Genomic DNA, 23,997 nt, shown 5'->3' with positions numbered 1-23,997 from the left:
GGTTCTCCACGATTTAACAGGAAGCGGGCACCCCAAGGACCACAAACACAGTCCAGTTCCTCCCACATTTCCTTCACATCTGGAAGATGGGGATGTAGTGGGGTGGAGGACAGTCCATGAGGAAAAAGAAGGAAAAAAAACAACAATAGCTCAAGTAATTGATGAGAAGACCTTTCGAAACATAGATCAACACGACAAAAACACAAGTGCAACTGGTTTGTAACTCCTCCCCAGGAGGGCACCTGGGGCATATGCAATTTAGTAAGGGTGTGTCAAAAACACCACTACTGTAAGAGTTAAACCAAACCACATTTCTACTTTCTCACAGTTCATCTCTGCTTGCGTAATAGAGTCAGGCTTTGGAGTGAGATTTAGCAAAGAGACGATGGGAAAAAAGAAGGGAGAGAACTGCCATTTAGATGTCTTATTTCTCAGCCCAGTGTGAGCTGTCCTGAATGCTCTGAGCAAATGTCCACCGGGTCTACCACCCCCTCACACACACACTGCTCCCATGTGGTTTGATAGCTTAGATTGGGTGCACCTGTGCACACAGTCAGTGACATGTACACCATTTTTGTTTTCACATTTTTGAACCTTGGTTCACTCTAATCTACCTGCAATGAAGGGCAATTCTGTTGGCAAAGCAGAAGTCATAATCAAATTAAAGAAGCATACAAAATCAGACTGAATATGAGTAGTTACTTGAAAAACGACTGACAAGTGTAGTGTGTTAAACTGCAATGCAGACACACACACACTCACTGGCAATCAGCTCCAAGGACCTGGGAAAAGTGCAAACCTTAATGTCAAGGTAACAAATCTCTGCCCTGAGGCTTAAATTAGGGGGTTCAATCTACTAGAAACAACCCCCCTATTGGTTTTACTTTAATAACATTTCTTGTGGTATTCTACACATGGTCCTAATCTACTATCCACCACCAAACTAAATGCAATAAAGTCTTTATTAATACCCTGCTGTTACTAACCTACATTATTAGGCATGTTTCTAATTATTGATGCCACAAACTTATAAAAGATTACATTATTAGATGGACTTTTTAAATTTTAGGTTAACTGAATATTGATTATAGCATCTAAACTTTACTCACATCAAAATGTGCTGTGAATCCTGGTCAAAAATACATTGCAATGTCACTGTCGGGATTGTGACAAGCATATATAGAAGCTACATCACCTCATCCTGGTTCGTGGTACATTTCTCAGCCATTACTTGACAGAAATTAGTAAACACTCACCCTCAAAAGCAACATTTGACAACAAAAGCATAAACATGAAATGCCGTTTAACGTACACATGTTCGAAGTGTTTCATAATTTCCCTGAAGCTGACACCATAACAGCAGCTACACACAGACAGTAAACTGGGGATGCTGCTTAGAGACTATCTGCGACAGAAAGGAACGTTGTTACCACATTACCTTGCTAACAAAAGCTTCCTGCGAGGTTCCAACAGAAACACTTGTACCAAAAGAGACAGGAAAAACCTGGAGTATTAATCCCAGAAAGAGACGAGTCGAGTTCCAGCCACAAAATCATCGAAAAACATCCGTTTTCCTGGCCGGCCTAGAGGAGGAGACACATCAGCATCCATGTTTGAGCCCATTAGTTAACGTTAGTTACAAGCTGGCTGTGTCCTATAGCAGTGCTGCCTCATGTATTCTGCCCCATTCCAACTTAAAAATATTTTAACTAGGCGCTAATTAAGCGCGGCAGAGGAGGCTGGCTTCTCTCTCTCATCCCTCCTTCGGAAAACAGAGCCTCACGCCACTAGTTCCCTCCACCTCCTCTGGTCAGGCAGCCCCCGCTATACCGGCAGCGCCACCGCGCACCGGAGAACCGGGAGACCGTACCAACGGCCAAAGAGCTGCGGGGGCGCAGGGAAGGGGGCGCGTGGCTAGGAAAAAATGCGAGCGGTTGTCAGCGATGCTTCTCGTTGTCACCGGAGGTTGCTCCAAAAACACGGGAATAATGGAGGCAAGATGTGGGGGCGGGGAGAGGAGGAGATGAGGGGGAATTTTCTGCAGCGGCTCTCAGCCATGAGAAACTGCAGACCTTTCTGTGCTGTGTGTGTGTGCGTGTGTGTAGAGGTGTGCTCACACACCCAGACATCTGAGTCTGTAGAGGACCAAGTCTGTCTTTTACATGACTAAAATAACAACGAGCTTCCAATTTCCAATTTACATAGTTTGTAGTATTGAAAAAAGAAAGAAAAAAGTAGCCTCCTAAACTACACTGAATTTCATTTGTATTTTGAAAGATATTGATTAAAAGGATATCGGTAGTTGACTAACTTCACTGCGGTGGTAGTTACTGGATTAATGTCTTCGTTTAGGTGAGCCTTAGCCTTCCTGCGCTATGCCGTTAATTTATACCGGGCCAATCAGCGAAGAGGAGGAAGTTGTGAACGATGACGTCGATTTTCTGCGCTGTCTGCCTGAAGTCAGCGGAAAAAGTGAACAGAGCCATTCATTACCTCCCAACTTCAGGTAATGAACTTGGGAGGTAACTTCCACGCTTCCAAATATAGAATTAATATATTCTATATAATATAGAATTAATATTAACAGCCATCTTGTTCGAACTGGCATTTCTCTCTTAGCAGTAGAGAATGGTTGTTAACAACGCAGGCAATTTCCGGTAAGCTACATAGTGTGCAAATGGCATTGCATACCTCACAGATAAACATTAGCAATGGACCTTACCAAGCTCCGCCCACAACCGACCCACGTGACCGCAAGTCTCACAAGCAAAGCCTCGCGGTGCGTTGTTTCTATGTAAACATGACTGGATTAGTGCATCATTTCTAATGGATTTTCACAATATATCAGCTACTACAATGGACAGAGGAACTAACAAGTTCATGTCATCATCTGGGAGGAGGTTACTGGTTTCTCAGTCACAAGCTGGTTGCAAACCTGAGGCCAGCAGGTGTCAGTCAGTTATGGTAGATCTGAAATTTGGTTTGATGACGTCAATATGAGAAGCTACAGACTGATAGGAGGAACCAAAGAGCTCTGTAAAGGTAAAGGCAAATCTTCTGAAGTTGGGATATAATTAATTTAATTTCACATAATTATCGCGGTAGAAGCCATTTGTTGTGTATGAAATATATTTGTTCTATTTGATGTTTGTTGTGAATGACGTATACTCACAAACGAACGAGGTAATTACTCCAGCATATAGAAACTACAGCGGCTGTAATGCGCCACAGCAAAGGTAAACAAAGGTAAAATAACCCGAACAGGTGATCAACTCAAAACCACTCGTACCTTTTTACTCTCTCTCTCTTTGTAGTTTAAAGAGTGCTCCAACACACACAGGTGTGTGTTGGAGCACACCTGTTACCGTGACAACCGCCTGCGCCCCGCAAGACGAGCAAAGATTATGCTAAAAACATAACATTCAGTCCGTTACGATATCAAGTTTCCAGGCTTGATATTTATTTCTCGATTATTAATCAGCGCTTCCCTGAACACAGCGATGGTTGACTGACTAGCTGTACTTGGTGCTAACGTGGCTAACATGAGTAACAGTTTAGTCCAAAGCCTTTTCTGCTAAAATAAAATCTTTAGTGTTTGTCAGATACAGTACACATTGCATATTGATCTGTTTAGCTAACGTAAGACTGTGTAGCAGACAGGCTTCAAGGTGTAGAAGTTGTATCAGTTCTGCCTTTATGCTGTACTTCGCTAACGGGAAGCGTCTGTTTGTGAGACGGCCACACACGTGACCACGTAGAATGGGCATCAGCCAATGAAAAGCGGCCACTGTGGTAAGGTCCATTGGGTAAAATTTAAAACTTCAACAGAGTCCATGCCTCCAGGAACTTAAAGAAGTAATCGTTTCTCCATAGCTGAGAGTCTAGACCCTCTGTATGAAGCAAAGTTTAGTAAAGGGGAATGTTGACAGCCTTTTGGAAGTTTCATAGTTAGGGTACATACACACATTGCTAATTGCATATAATTAATTGAAAATAATATTTTAAAAATGTTCTTAACCCCAATAGAAAATACAGAATGGGCTAAAATCCCTATGGGCAAAATGAGTATAATTCATTATATAACGTACTAGATCAAATTCAGTCCTGACACTCCCCTGCATCTCCTTGGAAAATCAATAAAAAAAACAACCCTGAAAAAACTGCAAAATAAAAGTTTAGTTTACTGCCAAAAAGGAAACACACCTCAGACACTAACATCAGCAGCAATATCGTGTACAACTATGGGGTGAACCTAGCCTTGCATCTGATAGCTAACTTATTAGCACTTGTGCCATTCTCAGTAAAACGGTGTCCTTTAAGGTGAACCTTGTTGCCCATTTCAAAAACAGCCTCAGGATCAGAGTTGTTTACGATGCACACACTCTGCATCTGCACTGGCTGAGAATTCAACCTCATTTTTTCCTGTCTACACCAAAACACAAATCCTGCTCTCAGGTTAGAGCTAAATAGTGGCCTTCATCCCACTGCAGCCGTTAGTCTGAGATTTTTTTTCTTCTTTTTTTTCTGTAGCCTAAATTGGGCACTTGTTTTCCCCTTACACAGCTGTGCAGGAGCCGTTGAAACCACAAGACGGTAAAATGCCAAAATACAACCAGTTTTATGGTATGACAAATAAATAGAAATGTGTAGGGTAGAAACAAGTTTAAACCTGTAAGACTACACAAGCTTGTCTGAATAACTCGAGAAGTCTTTTTCATATATGAAAATGTCATTGCCTTACGAAAATAGTGTAAGGCCATATGTAAAGCATGCAGCATCAGAGACCAGTTTATTTGTTTGCCTTCTCAGACTCATTCATTTCAGCCAAATAAAGTTGCAACATGTCTGAAATTTGAACTTAATCTTCACCAGAAATGTTTTCTTCTCTGACGTTAAGCAACAAGACACAGTTAAATTTAATGTTCTTGGCATACTGTTTCTGCCATAGAGCATTCTGCAATCCCAAATTTCAGCTTAGTTTGCTAAATGTAACAGGTCACATGAGAAATGAGGAGGAGTATCCTCTCACCCCCCCTTTGATGGATTTCGCTGTTTCGGGATATTTTTGGCCTGCTCCAGACACCGGAAACTGGCCTGTCCAAGTTAAACATCTCCAGATGACTCTTTCTTTGGCTTTAATATAAACACCGGCTTCTCTTTTTCATTCTCCAACTAAATGCATATCTCCACTTTTATTGGTGGCTTCCTCAGTTTTATTTGACAAGGACCCAGTTGTTAAATGGAGAAAGATGGGGGGGAAATGAAGGAAAAGTTCTCTGTGGGGAAATGGGACAAGGCTTGTGAGGACAGTGAGCTGATGGATAGTACTTCCTGTTTGAAATGGATAAGAGTTGGAGTCTGAGTGAGAGGAGGCAAATTCGACAACTATAACGAGGAGGAAAGAAAGGCAGGAAGCATGGGTGGACGAACTGTGAAAAAGGCATCTGATTTTGTGAATCCAATCTTTTCAGTGTTTAAACCTCTACCCTTATTATTCCCTGCCTGCCTTTTCCAGGACCTGCAGGCAGTATTAGGGTGAATGACTAACAGTTGAGACTGATTTTTGTTGTGGAGCCAGTGGACTTCTATTTTTAGCTAGACAGTGGTTGCAATGAGGTGCTGATCTGGTATATTTCAACAGAAGATTGTGTCCAGAGTGGAAAGATCTGAATGGTGAGCTGGTATTAACAATGGGCGCACATAACAGTCGTGGTGGGTCAATACGGCTTATGATCTTTCTTCGAAAAGTTAACTTCTAACGGTGAAGCATAATATAAACACAACAGAACGGTTAATTGAGGCAGTATGAGGAATCCCTTCAACCCTGTCTGTGGGACGCTGCGGTAGGCAGCTGAGACTGACACACTTGTTTGCTCTCCGAGTTGCTCTGCCTTCAATTGTCTGCTTTCCCTCCATATTTATGGAGGCCAAATAAACAGATTTGAGCTCGTCACACTCCGAGCGACCGCAGTTTGAAACACAGACTCGTGATGTAATTTATGACAATGAGATTTCTAGAGTCGAAGAGGCTTGTCAGTGCTATTAATGGTGCAGTGCCCACAACCAGTGTGCTGCAGGTGAGATTAAAATAGAAGATGCATAAAAGCACAAGACAATTCAATGGGATCTAATAATAATAATAACAATAATAAAAGACGAGCTTGAAAACCTTGCCTTATTTACGTTGCATTTTGGGAGGTGGCATAGTGCAATGGAGCAGGGAGGGTCATGGAAAGGCAGCCAGGAATATCTGGAGAAACGACTGACCGGGATAGATCTGTTTTGTTTGTTCAAGTGTGCACATTCATGCATGTGTATGTGTCTCTGCACTCCACCCTTCCTTACCCATGAGTGTCCTTTGGACAGAAATATGGTTCCAGTTAGCCCCCTTTTGAAAATCAGAAACATACTGGCTCTTCAAACAAACTGGAGATATTTCTGTATTCAGCTCTGCTTTGTTCTCATTTTACAACAAACCTCCATTCCCAGACTTCGACCACAACCCCCCACAACAGCTTTTACATAGAATCACAACACTGAGTGAAACTGACAGATGGAGATGATTATCCCTTTTAAAATACTACCCAGACACTTTCACTGAGGATACTGCTGTAAAATGTTGAAGTTTCCAGCATGGTATATGAAGTCACCTTGTACGGTGGATTTTGTTTGGTCCATATTTTCAAGCCATTTGAAACCAGAAGACCCTAAACTACCAACCTATTAGATGCAATGTTTACTGATCTTCAATTTTTGGGAAGTTTTGACCTGCTGATATGAAATATGAGCTAATTATAATTTTTCATTAAAAGCTATCACTTAGCAGAGATCATGTTCTTCTCTTGCCACGCTGCTGTGAATTGAGATCTTTTATGAACTTTTAAAAGCAGTTTCCATATAAATTACCTGCAAAATTCACTCCTCCATTTAGAAATTTTTATGAAGTTGGCAACTTTTCCTAACCTATCATCTCCTTTGATTGACAGAGGTTGAAAACATATTTTATTCCCCCAAAGCATAAAGTTTCCTTTTCAGGTTTGATACACCCAGAGCTGCCTATGTACGAAATAACAAATAAACAAGTTATTATCTGACTTTAACTGGTGGTACCCGAGAAGTGCTTATGGTTACAGTTTTCTTCCTGTGGAAACAACTTCCACACAGAATAACATTGAGGTAAACACAGCTTGGTAAAGCCTACACTTCTGAGCTACTGACCAACCAGTCAACCATAGCAATACAATTTCTATTATTGGTGAGAAGGCCTTTAGACTTTAAGCATTTAGAATAGCCATAACCAACAGTTTGCTCAAGAAGAAAGGTTTAGAAAATAGTTTGCAATTTGTATAAAAACCTTTGCTGAGTTAGTTCATATACACTGGTGGGATACAGCTAAGCCATCAGGTTTATTCATGCCATTTAATTAAGCTCTTAAATAAGAGCTCCTAATTAAGTGCTCACTGAATTGTGGTGTTTTTAGATTCAGATAACTATGTTGTCTGCGTAAAGCATGACAAGACTTTTCTAGTTGTCGAAATAGAACATCCTACTGTAATGACTGTACCACTTCCATAAAAAAGTCTGTTTAAGGTCACACTTGTACCATGAGTGTTTTCATGTCTACACAAGCTCTATTTTATTCTTTATCTGCTCCATAATCTTGTTTTGACTATGGTTTCTTTCACTAATGTAAGACAAATGCTGGGTCACATAGATGTGCACAAACACTCATGCAGTGCCTGGATTTATTTTTAAAATAGAGAAGAAAAAAATTCAAACAAGTCCACAGCATACGTCTCCTGTGATGATATACAAGTCTATAAAAGCCTTTCATGAGCACAGCGTTATGACACAGCGCCACAGTGCGTCCAGCTAAGTGAAAATCATCACTTTGGTGCACATACAGACTCTGCAGCTTGTTGTAATTTCAAGGATCTGCACATGAGCACCACCAATGTCTCTTTCAATTTAATTATATTTTCATGAGAACATGCCATGTTTTGATGTTACTTTGTCTCCTGAGCTCGTCCCTTCTCTTACACATTCTTTAAATGCCTACATAGGCATTCCTATCATAATATATTCTCCATCCTCTGTGTTTTTGATTAAATAGATCTGAGCAGACCTGGGAACCCGAGAGAGGGTACTGAAGTGATGCTGAGGTGGCAGGGGTGAACACACTCCAGACAGACTAATGAGGTGAGCACAGTTTTGTGACGAGCTTGTACCAGTGATGTCATGTACTCTGGACTTTTATTTAAATGAAACACAGTCTTCAGTGATTATTGGGGCTGATCTGCAAGGATGTAGACTGGCTGTTTGAGCCGTTCACAGGGAAAGGATATCTTACCCCTACACCTCCTCTCTTCATTTATAATTTACACAGGGAGAAATCACTGTGGCCCGGTGTTCACTGATGCCACCGGCAATGCATGCACAGAGACATGGTGATGTAGACTATCTTTGATTGTCACACATAAATTAGTAAAATGTCTATGCTTTTCTCTTAGGATAGATGAAAAAGTTTAGGACAATCTTCCTTCTTGACCTCTGCTTAACTGAAATATTTTCTGTATTAGCTTGTTTTCATATATCAACATAGACTTACTCCCACACTTGCACCCTCAAAGTTGGACACAAAGCCTGTGGCATAAACTCAAGGGCACTGACTGAAGTTGAGCAGTCAAGCTGATAGCCTCTATTTTCTACCTTTTGACTGAATAGAATACCAAGCACTCTACTCATTTATCTTGTTGAATAATAAATAAAACTGTCTGCATACTCCTATCTAAATTGTCTGTCACAGTTTTAATGCATTCCACTACCCAATTAAACATGTACCCTGGGGTCTAAATAGCAGAAAAGCACAGGCAAAAAATATCCTGGCACTCTTTGTTCTTGGCTGATTTTGTCATCATGTGTGATTAAATGTATATATGCATGTATGTGGGTGGTAGTAATTAGATATTCACAGAGGAATATACTAGTGCTCCGGAACTGACCCAATTTGATTGAACCTTACTGGTGACATGCAAGAAACCCCTCAAACATCTCACAGCTAAAAGTGAGGGCTGTGTCAAGCTTTCCTTAAGACTGATGTTAGTGACTGCTAGATGGTGAACAATCATTGTAGACACTATCTAAATTGTCTGTCACATTTTTAATGCATTCCACTACTTCATTGAAATAACAATGAAGTTATTTCATCCAAAGAAGGTAATGTTGGCCATTAAGGTGTAGGATGTGCCAAGTTCTTCAAAGAAGAAATATATAGGTTAATTTTTGTTGTTTCATAGACATTACATAATTTTTGTTGTCAAAAACAAAACATAAAAGACATACTGTAAGTATGTGAATAATTTTCCATAAAACAACAAAAATATTGAATATGGTATCTTAATTTACACATATGACTAGAATAATTAAGCCCAAACTGCTCAATGCACTGACTTTGTACAGCATTTTTAAACTTTAACTCTTATTACATTTTTATGCTTTCAAAGAACCTTACTTTCACTGGGTCACATAGAAATCACTGAATTTACAAACAACAGTACCTATCAGTCCATCCACACTGGGGTGTTCAAATATACCGAGTGCCAGCCTCTCCCCCAAAGGCAAACAAAAGTTGTCATGGCAATGTTTTAGAAGGCCCAGCCAACTCTGCATGCACACTGTGCCAGAAATGTAGGACACTTGCAGGAGGAGGCACTGTAACACAAAAGTAGAAGTAAGATACCCAGAAAAGTATTCCCTCACAATATAATACAAAGAAGCTCATGACAGTATTACAATCCCAGGATAGCAAAGAGAATCTCAGTCTAGATTAGAATGTCGATAAACACTTGAAAGTACATAAAAAAAACCTCCTTCTGATCATTCCACCTACTCCACACAAATGCAGGTTTCAGCAATAAAACAAAGAGGCGAGAAATTCACAGGGGGAGTGTCTGAGGAGGGTAAAAGAGAATAAAAGAGGGAAAAAAAACTGAAGATAAAGTAGGCAGACGTATAGAGGGAACATAAATAATAGTAATATTAAAAAGCAGTTGGTGATGAGAGATCTGATGTGACAAAGTGAGCAGAGTGCAGACTGAGACATTCCTTCTTCTTCCTCCAGCATCTATTTTGAAGTATTGACAAACAGTGGAGCCAAAAGGAACTGTTATCCCCTCCACAGCGCTCTGCAGGCAAGATTTATCAATCCATAGTGTTGGCTCGTTGCAGCTGAGCTCCATTTCTGCACGCCTGATTCCTTTGAGGTGGGGTAATGAAAAATGACCCGGCTCATCTGTAGGGAGAGCCCTTTGGCAGCTGTGTGTGTTCTCTGTGCGAGTGTGGGCGCAATTTCTCCAGTCTAAGGGGAATCCCGTCACCAGTAAGGGTATTAAATATCTGCCATTTGGCCTCAAGTAGAGCCAGAGTCTGAAGGTATAGGTAGAAACTGTCAACTCAGTAAATAAAAACACACAATCCATCAATCACAGTCACAGATGTGAAGGGGGTTGACTTTTTTCTATTGTTATGCAAGTAGTGGCATTTCAGATTGTCATTTTTCAAACTGTGTTTATTTAAAGCTTAAAATTATGAATAAATGTTTAACTTACATAGGTTTTGACAAGTGTGTACATGTACATATTGTGTTTTTCTGACCTATAGATGTTGTACCAAAATTTGCTGCCCAATCTTTTAAAGCTGATCAAACTTCTACTTGGCAAACACACATAGACCCAACATTGGAGGACATGATATCAATGGAAATAAAGGATCTGGGAGTCCCTCAGAGGGATTTCCTCAGATATTTACCAGATTCCCGTGGTAATCCTCTGGGATTACCATTCTACACCGAGTCCCTAACCTCTGAACTTAAAACATTGTAAGCTCTTACATCCCCACAAATAATGCCATAGTTAAATCTATCAGATCATTCAACAGGAGACGACTACCCTCAAGAAACCTCATATTATATTCACTTTGGCTAAGTTTGAGAAACACTTAGAAGGTTTAAACTGGTGCCTGCCAGATATACCACCTAGGCTGCTCAATGTTAACCTGGTTTACAGTGAATCAAATAAATCATCTTAAAATGTGACCAGAAACAAACACGGTTTCTGGCTGCAGTCTGCAAGAGGTTCAGTGCTCACTGCACAGGTCAGCCAAATTTGACACCAGTCATTGGTCATCCCTGTTTAAACAGCAGATTCAAAACAAACACGGCACACAAAAAGTCTGATTCACTAATAAACGAGCAAGGTTACACATGTTTATTTTAGTGGTTGAAAGTATGGGACTAGTTCAAGTTAAGCAGAGACAAATGGGAAATTTGGATGCTCCGTAAATTCTGGTTGTATGCCATTCCAGCAAAAGCACATTGTAGTATGTGTAAACTGCACTCATTGTGCAAATGTAATTTCTTGCGGTTTTCTACTTCGAATAAATTTGAATGATACTCAAAAACATCTCACACATAGTCATAATAGGGTATTCTTATGTAAAATTTTGAAGGTATTTGTAGAAAGAAAGTAAACTTAGAGAATGAGGAGAGTGATTCTGGTTGCACAACATGGATTTAAGTGCATGAGCATGCAATTAATCAAACAAGTTGCCATCTCATCAAGCAATCTGACAAACTGTCACATCGCCAGAGAAATTAAGAGTCTGGAATGACTAAGAAGCTTACAGTACGAAGCCACTATGTTGACTCAGTGAGCTATTTATACTGAAGGGCTGCTGCTGCTTTAATATTTAAAATGCTGAGATGCTGTAAATTGGCAGGCTATTTATAAAACAAGTTTATATCAACAAAATATGTATGAAAGATTAATGTTTGATCACAATTTATGATTTGTTGAGAGGCCTGTAAAAAGTAAAGTGCACAATTTAGCTTTTGATCTCCACAGGAGACATTTTCTTTACCCTGTTTTCAGATGCCAGTAAACCTTGGCTTCAATTTCACACACTATCTCTCACAATTACATTCACACACTAAACATGTGATAAATCTGGGAATGGACCAGCGGAAATATTTTCCAGACAAACTATGCAAATAGAGCCGTATCCCCGGGGGAACACTGTGAACGGCTTTAACCATCAGCTGGGCTTCAGGCATGTATGTGTCTGTGTGTGAAAGGATATCAAACACAAACATGCCTCAAGGTAGTTGCCAACAAATTAGAACATTGTAGATAAAATAAACAAAGCAGAGTGAAAATTTGGGGAAAATGGCCTCCCTTTTGAAAAGTTCCCACTGCTGGTTCTGGGAAAAAAAAAAATTCTCACATTCAGATCATGACTCTGGCAGAGTGAGTAAAGACTGCTGGGAGACGGCAGTAACGATCAAAATGCCTCAGTAGGAAGTCACAAGTTCAATGTCATTCTTCGTCCAACAGTTACTTGGATGGGAAGCATGGAAAAAAACAGAGGAAAGCTGGGAATTAACACAGATTCCCCCATTCTGGGTATTTACTTACCTCTCACTGGGGTATTTATTGGCTGTTGCTTCAGTGGAATATGAGAACAAAGGAATGATAAAGTGAACATGAGAGGCAGATGGACTACATAAAAGTAACGGAATAAAGGTTGCTGACAACCACCCAACATTAAAGAAATCCACTTGCTTAGAGAAAAACCCACCGTGGTTTGACTGAGAGCCCAGAGCTCACCAGACCACAAAACAAAGGACTTAATTGAACAGCTACAAGTGAGCTGAGACCATGACAGAAGACAAATTGAGCAACTCAGATGCTTAGTGTCTGTTTGTGTCTGGTTTGTATCGTAGTGGCACACATCAATGGGATAAGGAATATGATTTATGACAGAGCTGTTCTCACAGGAAATCAGACCAGATGAGTTCAGTGGGAGTTAACTGGCCTGCTTTTCAGTGTGCACGTCATCCAGGCCAGCCTACAAGCAAGTGGCAGGGAATAATGAATATGCATGATCAGTGGGATATGATTTGAGACTTTAAATATGTATAAAACCTTTCACTGGGGTACCGTTGCTAGGAAACAGATAGGCTCAAAGATTGTTGTTTGGCCTCTAGGAGAACCAGCTTCCTGCCAGCTGCTCTTAATAGTAATTGTTGTGACAGGAAATAAATGAGTGTAAGTAGGATGTTTACCTTGTTGAGTTTAAAAAACGGGATGATGAACCCTCTAGAGTTTGTTCACGTCACTGCAATTTATTAAGAACAAAATAATACAGATGTCATGTAAGATGGAAGATAACATGTTGAGGTACGACACCTTACAAAGTTATTCACACTTTTTTCATCTATTTAAACTTCATGTTTTATGTTTTAGACCAACACAAAAGTATATAACTGTCAAATGGGGAAAAAAAAATCCCACATGGTTTTTCATGTTTTGCATAGAGTCAATTGCAGCTGCAAGTATTTCACCAGTTTGAATTGATTTGCAATTCTACTTTGCAAAGCTCTGTCAGACTGAAGGAGCATTTGTTACCATTAATTATCTAGTCTTAGCACAAGTTATGTTTAGGTCTGACATTTGACTGGACCACTCTATTGATCTAAACTATATGTCTGCATGTTGCTAAAAATGCAGCTTGTACAATTATCCATTTATCTTCCTACCACCTTGTTCAACTTCTTTGTCCCTGATGAACACAATTATCCTGAAGGCATAATGCTGCCACCACCATGTATGTGGGTCAAAAAAGTTTAGTTGTGGTTTTATCTGACCAGATCACTCTCTTCAGCAGGTGTTGCTGTGTCCCCATTATTCCTTATGGCACATTGCAAACAGGACTTATTATGGCTTTATTTCAACAATAGCAACTTTTTCATGGGGTCAGGTTTGTGGAGTGGAGAATAAATAGTTTTCCTGTCCACAATTCAGGTCTTGGCAGGTTTTCTGCTGTTGCATATGCTTCAGATTTCAGAATTAAACTGTACTTCATGTAATGTTCAAAGCTTGTGCATGCTGGTACTGTTTGTTCACTAACGTTTTTTTTTTTAAGAAATGTCTGATGCCTTCACAGAAAAGGTTATTATACAAAGAAGAACTTTATCTCATTATCCCCCTTTACAATGATACTGATACATTGTTAGGTGTATCAGCATAAAGGGTCCAAAATGTATAACCATAAAAAATAAAGCTTTGTATTGTTCTTCTTCCATTTTAAAATTATGCCCTATGTTGTGTTGCTCTGTCTCAAAAATTGAATAGAATACACAGAGGTTTGCGCATGCAACCTGACAAAATGTATTAACGGATATGAATACTTTTGCCAGACACTGTAAATATGATCCTTGCAAGTCAAAGGAAGCCCAACCACCTGTGTTTGTTATAGTTCTTGCACTTGCTGCTTGCAGGATATCCTTCCTTTGGGTGGGTGGGTGGGGGGGCACGTTGCAAGGAGGGGGAGGAGGGGAGCGGGCAAGACAAAGGACAGATACAATGCACACAGCTGAGATCAGTATGAGTCCAAACAACACGAGAAATTATAAGTACCTAGAGACATTGTCTAACACAGCACAGCAGAGCACCATCCTGACATGCCTGCTGGTTCTAACCCTCTTTACAGGGTCACAACACAAGAGGAAAATGTGTGACTGGAGGCTGTTGAGTCAATATTACTCAGCCTGATGTATGAAAGTGTAAACACACGGCTGAGCTCTCAAAAGGGAAATAAGTGCATGTCTGTGCGAACAAATAACATTTTACAAATGATACAAATCTGCTGGTTGGTGTAGCACTGCAGCTTCATCACACGGGATGCTGCTTCACACAAAGATGCAAAGCACTGCAGGTGTAAAGCACACCCTTAGGTGTTGTAAAATATCTTGACCAGGGACATGGATTGGGCTACTTAGATGCCGGAGATAGATTTTTGTGGAAGTCTGGACTAAAAAAGTGAAAGAATTTAGGAAGGAAAAACAGAAAGTTTGTTGTTGGGAGGAATTATGACAAATATGGAAAGACTTTGTTCACTTCAAAGGAGCAAGAGAAGAAGACAGAGAGTGAAAATTGACTAAATATGTTGACAAAGTTAAACTCCTCTCAGTTTATGTCAGTCTTTCTCTCCTGTGTGTCTTGATTTTGTAAGGCTGTGTTTCTCATTAACTGTTATATAGAAGGCAGGAGAATCTCCATCCTGTTTCCTGACACATTGACCCCCTCCTTCTCTAACTACGCAACTGTCTTCACTATTAATCGCTCCACCTTGGAATATATCTCTCTGTATTAAAGGTGGGTAACTTGTCAAAACGCTTCAGTGGAATTACTCCAAAAAGAGCAGCTGGAAACTGATTTACTGATTGGCTGTGTCTCTAAAGTAGGAGGGGGTGTTAACTAAGGATGATGTTTAAAATAATTGCAGCTTCCTCTGATTGTGTTCTCCTCCCTCAGGATGCTTAGTCTAAGGAGCTACATTGGACCACATTTTAACGCAAAAGTCAGTACAACTCAGCTACTCCTCAAAGAAGAATGCATAGGAAAAAAAAAACAGGAAAGCCCACATGGTGGGGTTGCATGTGTGTGTATGAGTGTGTTTATCTTAGAGTGCATGTACAGTTGAAACCAGATATGTACAAACACTGTACAGAATCAATTTTTTTCCTCACTGTTTGACATTAAATTAGGTTCAACTTCAGTTTTTTGTAAGCATGTCCTGTACTAACGTGGACTGAAAGGTCACTCAGCAAGGAAGACAAAGACTTTCAAAGAAATGTCCTGTGGTCTGACAGAACTAAAATTAAAATAATTGGAGGAAATGACAATTGCAAGATTTGGAAGTGTAAGGCACAAGCTCCCGAGCCTGAGCACATCTAACCAACTGTGAAATATAGGGGTGACAGAATCATGTTGTGTGAATGTTTTGCTACAGGAGGCACTGGCACACAAATCAGTGTTTTTGAGTGGCCATGACCAAGCCCAGTTCCAAAGAAAACATGTAAAGAAATGTAGGCCTGCATACCTGCATTGATGTCCAAAATGTTTGACCCAAGTCATACAAGAAACTCCTTCAAAGACCAAGCAAATGAATTGAATAAGAGAAAAATCTTCTATCATTCTTGCATTTACTGAAAAGAAATAATTTAAGTAATTCTAACTGACCTAGAGTTTAATAGAGTTGGTATGATTTGATGTCAGGCAGTGGAAAAAATATGTATTTTTATACACAGTGTATTGAGATGTCTGGTTAAACCTTCTGTTCTAATGACCTGACTGACCAAAGCAGTGCAATCTTGTCCTCACACAGACCCAGAGAGTGCCTCTCTCTCAGTCTGCTGGGTTTGTTCTAGTGGTGCCATCTGCATAGAGGGCAGCTGGGATGTCCAGGGAATACTAATTGCTCCATGAAAGCAGCAAGTACCGATCTGATCATGCTGAAGTGAATGCTGATCAACCATTTTGCTGAATCATAGCTTGAAAAAACTAAGACCTAAGAAACATTGTCACTCCAAAAAATGAAATTAGAATAATTAAAAAGCTATGAAGAAACTTAGGAAAACAGGCAAAATAAGAATCCAAAGTTTTCAGGGGGGAAAATAACTTTGGGCAAGAAAACCATGCAACTGTTAAGTATCTACCTTTTTAACGACCATAGTTACACATTCAAGCTTAACAGCTTGGTTACAAGCTCCTTTATGAAGAGCCTGGCAATACAACTTCCTGGTAGCCAAACAACAAAAGAACTCTACAGACAGTATTTGCAAAGCAAAAGCTGATTCTGGGGTTGCAGATGAACACAAGTAAAAACAATTCTAACCCTGGTCTGACCTTCAGTCAAACCAAGTTGGATTTCTTCAAGTTCCTATTTCTTGAAGAATAAACTTAGCCTTCAGTTTTCTGATTCCTCTGTTGCTGTTTTCTTCGGTCTCAAATATTGACACTCAAGAATGACAAATGTATTAATAATAGTTTGTTTTCCAGGTGCCACTGAAGCAAATGTAATAGTTGTTTTACCATGTTTCTTGAGTATAGGAGGTATTTACCTGGTAAAGAGGTCTTGAAACACATCTGTGTGCATGAAATAGATGCAGGGGCCCTGGAAGATTCCTGGCATGCACACAAACTCGCTGGACAGCTGTGGAGGTGAGAGTCCGCAGCAGACCTCGACGCGTACAGACCATGTCGTCTAGACCTAATAAAACAGCCTCCATTATCAAACTAATGCTGCGACATTTATGACACGATGAGTTTATGGCAGAGAGGAATCCAGATGTCAGAGCTTTATTTTCTCAGGTGAACAACTCAAAGTAAAATACACTGAGGACCAGGCAATGAAATAAGTGTAACAGCAGTTTTCAGTGTCCTCCTGGTGCCATTTAACTCCAGTAGATAATATTTTCATCCACTTTGTAAACAAAGTTACTTGTCATCTCTGTCCTTCTTGGTCTTCCGTCTCCCTGGGAATTATTTGATGTGTCCTGAAGGTCAAACCCAGTCATTCCCACTGTCCCAGTCTCAAACAGTTAGTGGCCACTGCTGTCTCTCTCCTTTTTCCTCTTCTTTCTTCCTTAAACTGAAGCAAAGCAGCTTTTGCCTGTTGGCCTCAAACACAAACATTCCCACTAAGGAAGTGCAGCTCCTCGCTCAGTTTTTCTCTGACGGGCACTTGGTTTTAAAGTGATATGCACTCCGTCAAACTGCAGAGAGCAAGCAGTCTTCTCACTTTCTCTCTCACGGTGTTTGTTTTCCAGAAGAGAGGGATGTGCTTACAAGCTGAACACCTCTCACACACCTGCTCCAACTGGACAGTAACTGTTTGTTCATTATTCTCGGACTACAGTGGCGACACACATTTGCATGTGGACTCACAAATTTTCAAGCTCAGACATACAGTGTTTTTGAAAAAGTATCCACATTATTTAATCTTTTTGATAATGTTTTGCGTTACTACTACAAGTATTAGAGTGTTCTATTAGGATTTGATGCATGCGTGGTTCGTTCACTGGGCAACAAGCAACTCAAGGGGAGTGTCATTGTCCACTCAGTGTAACACACAATGCTGTAAAGTCCCGACCTTTATGGACAACAGAGGTCAAAGTCCTCATCACCCCAGACCTTATGAATGACTTTAATGAAATTTATGGTCACCTTTCAAACACAGAAACACATTACTTTTAGGTTCCAGAGGGCAACCTCTTCCCACATAATTATATCATACATATCAAGCAGTTATGTCTAAACAGTAATTGTCCACATAATCACGTTTAATGTCAATCTTGCTGATGCTTGGAGAAACTCAGTCGTATTATCAAAGAAATTTTGATTTTATCGTTTTGGCCAAGAAAACAGTTTTTAACAGTTTCTTCACCAAGGGAATATTTTCAAGGATTTTCACAGAGTTGCCATGCCTCGTAAACTGTGAGGTTGTAAATGCTTTAAGCTGCTTCCGCTAAATTTTGTTTTACTCTGATGGTAACGCAGATAACACTGCCTGCAGAACTGAAGGAGCCACCAATATAGACCACCTTTTCAAAAAGGTGTAGAGTGATTGGTCATCCAAGATCCACATGGACAGTTGTGTGAAATTTTTCAAAGTTTGGGCAGGTAAATGTGCCCACATTGTTGGATTGAAGTTACAGGCTAGCACCTTGGCAGCAGAATGATACGGTGAGCTGAAAGTGTCACTTTCTATCCCATCTTATAAGCCTTGTGAAGTTCTGTGGAGTGTTTGTGTGCAATAAAAAGATGCAGATGAAGGCTCAAACAATCCTGGTGTTTTCTGTGGATTTTCTAGCCTCAGTAGGTGAAGTATTTGAGGAGCACCATGGAAACTGCTGCTGTTTTTAATGGCATGTCAAAACTGTGCAGAATGAGCTGCTGGAGTGCATGATGGTGGTCAGCAGGGGACATATATCGAATGAGTTCAGTACTGCCATATGTGTCGCCATTCAAGCTGATGAGACAGACCACTGATGCTTCAACACAGACACAGCTGGTCTATGTGTTAAGATATTTTGATTTGCAGCCTGGAGTCCAAGACCATTCTTCTTTCTTGCAAGTGCAATGTGTGATTTAATAGATACCATGCTTTTGGAGCGTCTGAATAATCGTTTTTCAATGATGACAAGGAGAAACTCATTGCTCAGGCATATGATGGCGCTAGTGTAACAAGAGTGGCTCAGGCTGTAGTACTTCAACAGATCTATGAGGATTTTAAATGTTTAAGAGTATAACCATTTTAACATAACCCTTCATACAGGCTGAATAGAAAAAAAATCCCAAACAACATAATACTGTCTCAAACACAAGGACATGTTGCTTCTGACAGCCCTGGGAGTTTCGTCAAGATGTTTGCGACATAAAAATGACTTGTTTTTTTCCCCTCTTAGTCAGTATTCCCAGGACTGAATATCCTCATCTGACCTATTTAATAGGAAAGTGTATTATCTCAGCCAAGAGAAAAAGGCTTATATAATTACTGTGTTTATTGGGACAGAAATTAGAAGTCTTATAATTGCTTACACACACCAATTTGCAACAATGGCCACATGGAGGCAAGACAAATCCCAATATACGATCTGCACTCAGAACATCGGTGGTCCTGTATAATGTGTGAAATTTGTTCCTAGTCTGTTGTAAACTCTGGCTTGACGGTGCAGCTAAAAAAATATGTCTTGAATTATGAACGGTTACTGTTTTATGAGTGGTGAAAAGGCTGAAATGCTGAGACCTGAGTTCAAACCCAGGATTTGTGTCCTGAAAGCCAGTAGGATCTTTTATTTCACCTGTAACCTTTAAAATAAAAAAAAATAATAATAATAATTTTTATCTCTTCTTCTACAGTATTATAGGAAAGATTTTATAAATAGAGATTTCACTTTAAATGTACCATAAAGTAATCTTTTGCTCTTTCATAAAACCCAGTCTGACTCTGCATAGCTTTAATGAGCTTTTATGGACCTCTGTCATTCATAATATTGTTTTAGATCAAAGCGGCTGCTCCTTGACTGCTGACCTGGTGTCTGAATATCTTTGTATTAGACAGTTAGTATGTTGTCTGTTGCTTAAAAGCCAGATAGAGGTTTTGATAATCTTATTATTCCAGGTTAGACACAATTTTAGATTATGTTTTTTTGGTTCCTTCATATTTTTCAGTATATTTTAAAGAATTATAAAGTTAATATTCTTATTTAACCACCTAGGGCCTTGTTTTCTGTTGTACCATCACTAGTGTCTTGAGAAGCCTATGAGGAATGTGACCTATCCCTACGGTGTAAATTTTCCAAAATGAAGTGGGCCTTGACTAGAGATGCTTTGCTGCTATAATTTATAATAGGGTGTAAATATTTCCCCTGATGGGGAGGAAGACAAGGGCTTAGGCATGACAGTGCTCTGTTCCCATGATTCTATGTGTTTACAGTGTCCTACTGAATCCTGGGAAAGGTCAAAACAGGGCTGGGGCTTAAAGCGACAGTGTGCCAGCTGACTGACTATGACCATAGAAACAAAATGAAGAGCAGAAAGCAACTATTTGGGGCTTTAGAATGGCCCAGTGTTGTGGCTGACAGAAATTAACTTTATCTTTAAGAAACACATTAAAAAGTGGCATTAAAAGAAAAACATTAAATTACTTGGATTTAATGGGTCCGTTGCTTTTATGCTTTCTTGTCCTTGGAAGTACTTTTGTTAATTTTATCAACATATTCTCCGATTAGAAACAAATTTCTTGTTTGAATGAACAATAATTTAAAATCCTGAGTACAGATATTGTCTTTTCAATTAAACGGTCAGAATGGTATTTAAAACATGCAACATATTGTACAGGGTTTCACAGCAGTGACATCTAGGCTTTCATGATGAATTGTGGTCATTGACAAAAAACAGGACACAGGAGAACCAGGAGCTAACTTTCACTGTGTAATCTCCCCATGCCTCCTACGTTGCCGCTCTCTCTCTCTCTCTCTCCGTCTCTTTGCCTCTTTAATCTGCCCCTCTCATCTCTCCCTATCTCTCAATCTTCTTCCTGCTCTGATCTTCACTCATGCATGCTATACTGGAGTGCAGGAGAGTCAGAGACGGGGGCGAATGCTGGAGAGCGGCGGAGGGAAATGGGTCACCTACACAGAAAATTATCAGCAGAGATGCACACATCCACTAGAACAGTTGTCTTTCTTTTATCTGCGACAGCGCAGCTCCGGCTTGAGCAGGTTTAATTTGTTATAAGTTTGTTCTCAGCCCACGCTGTGTTAGCTGTCAAGTAAAGAAAGATTGCAAGTGACACGGAGCCAGGGCTGAAATTCAATTCCAATCAGTCTTGTTTAATGTGATTGTATTAGAGGTGCAAGCAGGGAAATCGATGACATAATGCAGCTGAAGAGAAACATGACAGTGGGGGGGGGGGGGGGGGGGGGGGGGGGGGGGATTCTGTGTGTTTATTTTTTAGGAAATATTTTCTACAGGCTTCATGTTGTAGCAATTTGAGTAAGAAAAAACACCCATGATGACATAAAACCTTTGAAGATTTGGGAGTTGTTTGCCTCCTAAGTGTTAGAGATGACCTAGTTTATGTGTTTCAATCTTTAATTTAATACAAGCACGCCCAGAAGGGGGTTCACTCAGGAAAATGCTTGCACGGACGTACGCAAACTCTCCCTCACGAGCTAATCATTCTCTCCACTTTGCCTGGCAGATAAATATTAATGAGGATTACCGTGTTACTGCAGTACACCCACTGGAAAACAACAGACTGCAACCGTTTCCCCGCTCTGTTTCTCTTTGTCACCCAATCAGCTCCCTCCACACACACACACACTCATGCTGCCTCCACCATCTTCAGCTGAGTCTGAGCAATCTTTATAAAATTTTTTTTTCCATACACCCCCCTCCACCTATTCTTTCTTATCCCTCGTACACTGTCATTGCAGGATTGACACACACTCAAACTATGAATAAACTCCTTCATGTGGGTGAGTCACAGACAGTGCCTTCGTTCTCACAGAGACATGTTATCTCTGTGGAACAAAGGGCACAGATTGTGCCGGGGATATTTAAGGAACATTTCGGGTTCTCCACATCCTGTTTCGGGACAGATGGAATTCAGATTCTTTCCCATCAACCCATCAAATTCTCCTCTTTCGAATTCTTTGGCTTCTTGCTCTTTAGAGGACCCCATGCTGTCATGTGTGAGAACACAGAAGCAGAGATAATGATGGGATTGTTCTGAGCTCTGCATGAAGGTGACAGTGACTGGGGACACACAAAAACAGCTGTCTTTCCTTCCATCCATCCATCCGTCCATCCATCCATTGAGGGATGTTTTGGCAGTGGACACAAGAGTCCTACCTCACTATGGCTACCCTGCTGGCAGTCTGTCTCCACAGAGAAAACACATTATCAGCAGTTCACTGCCTTCAGCCTGTGCCCACAGTCAGTAGATCATCTCCACATTTATTAGAGCGGCATTTGGGTTTACTTTGAACTTGCACGCAGCTGTGTCATGTCCCTATAGGTCTGTGGGTGGGTTTTGGATGGGGGAAAATTAACATTACCTCAGAGTGATGAAAGACAAGAGGGTGAGAGTCCCCGCTCTGACTCAATAACATTCCTCCTTCTGAGCCTTGGGGAGAAAAGGGGGGTCCCTTTTCATGCCAAACAGGGTGTGGTACAAGACCTTCAGGAGGTGTTTCTCTTTCTCTCCTCCACAATCTCTCCACCTTCTCTTTTTGTTTTTAATTGGACCGACTGACCACAGCCCTCATCTACAGTCCTGCGGGCATTTCAAAATCCCAGGGAATCAATACTGTAGCAAGGCAAAGCAGAGCTGCAGGGCCAACAACTCGAAACTGATCCACACTAACAGGAGTGGGGGAGTGATAAATAAATTAAACCTAAACTTATGCAGCTCGTTGTTGTAGAGCGTTAGCTGACACGTTAACTTTGCAGGAGCTTCAATGCGTTCTGACTAATGTCGAGACAATAACATCAGTGGCTTGACCCGCAGATTGCCGGAGTCCAGTGCTGACCTTCTCTGCGATTGGTGCAGAAAACACATTTTAAGGTAACAAGGATTGATTGGTATTCCTGCCTCATCACCTGTCTGTTTGCTTCTAGATTTCAGGCTTATAATGCTAAATCACATTTGTCTGCTTGCATTCCAGCTTAAAAGGAGCCTCGTAAACATGTGGATGCGAGGAAACTCCCACCTTTCTACCCTCAATGCCGCTACTTCGGTGCCCTGACAACAACATGTTTCCATGGAGAGCAGTTGATCCTAAAATTTAAACCGACACAAAAACACACACATAAAAACACGCACATAAAAACACATATGCCTGACTTAATCGCAGCCCCGCTTCCCTTTGTTTGTTTTGTTTTCAGCTTAATTTCCCCCAAAAAAGAGAGCTGAGACGCTTAACATGATACCAGGATAACAAAGGCAGGAGATAATCCTAATTCTAACTGCTCAAAGGCAATCTAAACACAAAACATCCCCCTTAAAAGGAGCCGTTTTAAACTGTCAGCACTGACTGCACAATTTGCCATTATATTAAACACTTAGGACTTTTCAAGTACTATATCTAAGCACTTTTAGCTCTTCTGTTGCCACTCTTACTTAAAGGTTCTGAAAAGTCTTTGTCAGTCTGTAGTCGACAAATATCCTATGTGAGTTTATGTAGCATGGGTTAGTCATAGATCTACGACCATTTTGGCAAATGTTTATTATAATGCCGAATTTTTATGCGACACAATATTTGTTGATGTTAAGTCATTTTTGTTAGTTTTACTTGAATGTCTATATTATGCAAAATTAAAGAAATAGTTAAGCTTTTTTAAAGCGAGATTTTGTGAAAATATTACAAATTTGTAGGAATGTAAGTAAATCTCAAAGCAGTGGATGCCTAGCAGCCAGTTTGTTTACTTTTGTGTGAGTGCATTCCTTAACGTCAGGATCAGGAAGAAGTGATAAGGTCTCATAGAAGTAAATTACCCCTGAAATGAAGAGTAAAGCAAGGTCAGAGGTCATGTGTCAGAGCTGTTTAAGTTTATAATTTCATCAACCACTGCAAATATTTACTAATGA

The 23,997-nt window shown here is 40.3% G+C and overlaps 1 protein-coding gene and 1 long non-coding RNA gene across 11 annotated transcripts in view; one reads left to right on the top strand and one right to left on the bottom strand.

The window, feature by feature from the left end:
• frmd4a (FERM domain containing 4A) overlaps nt 1–23,997 on the bottom strand; it is a 113,650-nt gene that overhangs the window by 42,196 nt on the left and 47,457 nt on the right. For 2 of the 10 annotated variants that reach the window (XM_028032592.1, XM_028032578.1), the window contains exon 1: nt 16,961–16,979. The exons of 5 other annotated variants lie outside the window; for them this stretch is intronic. Coding sequence is in view for 2 of the 5 variants with exons in the window: in XM_028032587.1 (XP_027888388.1) it covers nt 16,961–17,128 (168 nt within the window). In the remaining 3 variants the exon portion in view is untranslated. Of the gene's footprint in view, nt 1–1,438; nt 1,971–16,960; nt 17,144–23,997 lie in introns of those variants that run through there. 3 more of the 10 variants (XM_028032587.1, XM_028032634.1, XM_028032631.1) reach the window with 3 other exon arrangements.
• LOC114153891 (uncharacterized) lies at nt 3,005–23,745 on the top strand. The gene is made up of 4 exons (XR_003597443.1): nt 3,005–3,042; nt 8,114–8,199; nt 22,918–22,974; nt 23,075–23,745. It is a non-coding gene; the product is annotated as an uncharacterized LOC114153891 (long non-coding RNA).

Source organism: Xiphophorus couchianus, chromosome 2 (assembly GCF_001444195.1).
Source record: "Xiphophorus couchianus chromosome 2, X_couchianus-1.0, whole genome shotgun sequence".
NCBI lineage: Eukaryota > Metazoa > Chordata > Actinopteri > Cyprinodontiformes > Poeciliidae > Xiphophorus > Xiphophorus couchianus.
The sequence above is the reverse complement of the archived record's forward strand: the minus strand, read 5'-3'. Positions and strand labels throughout refer to the sequence as shown.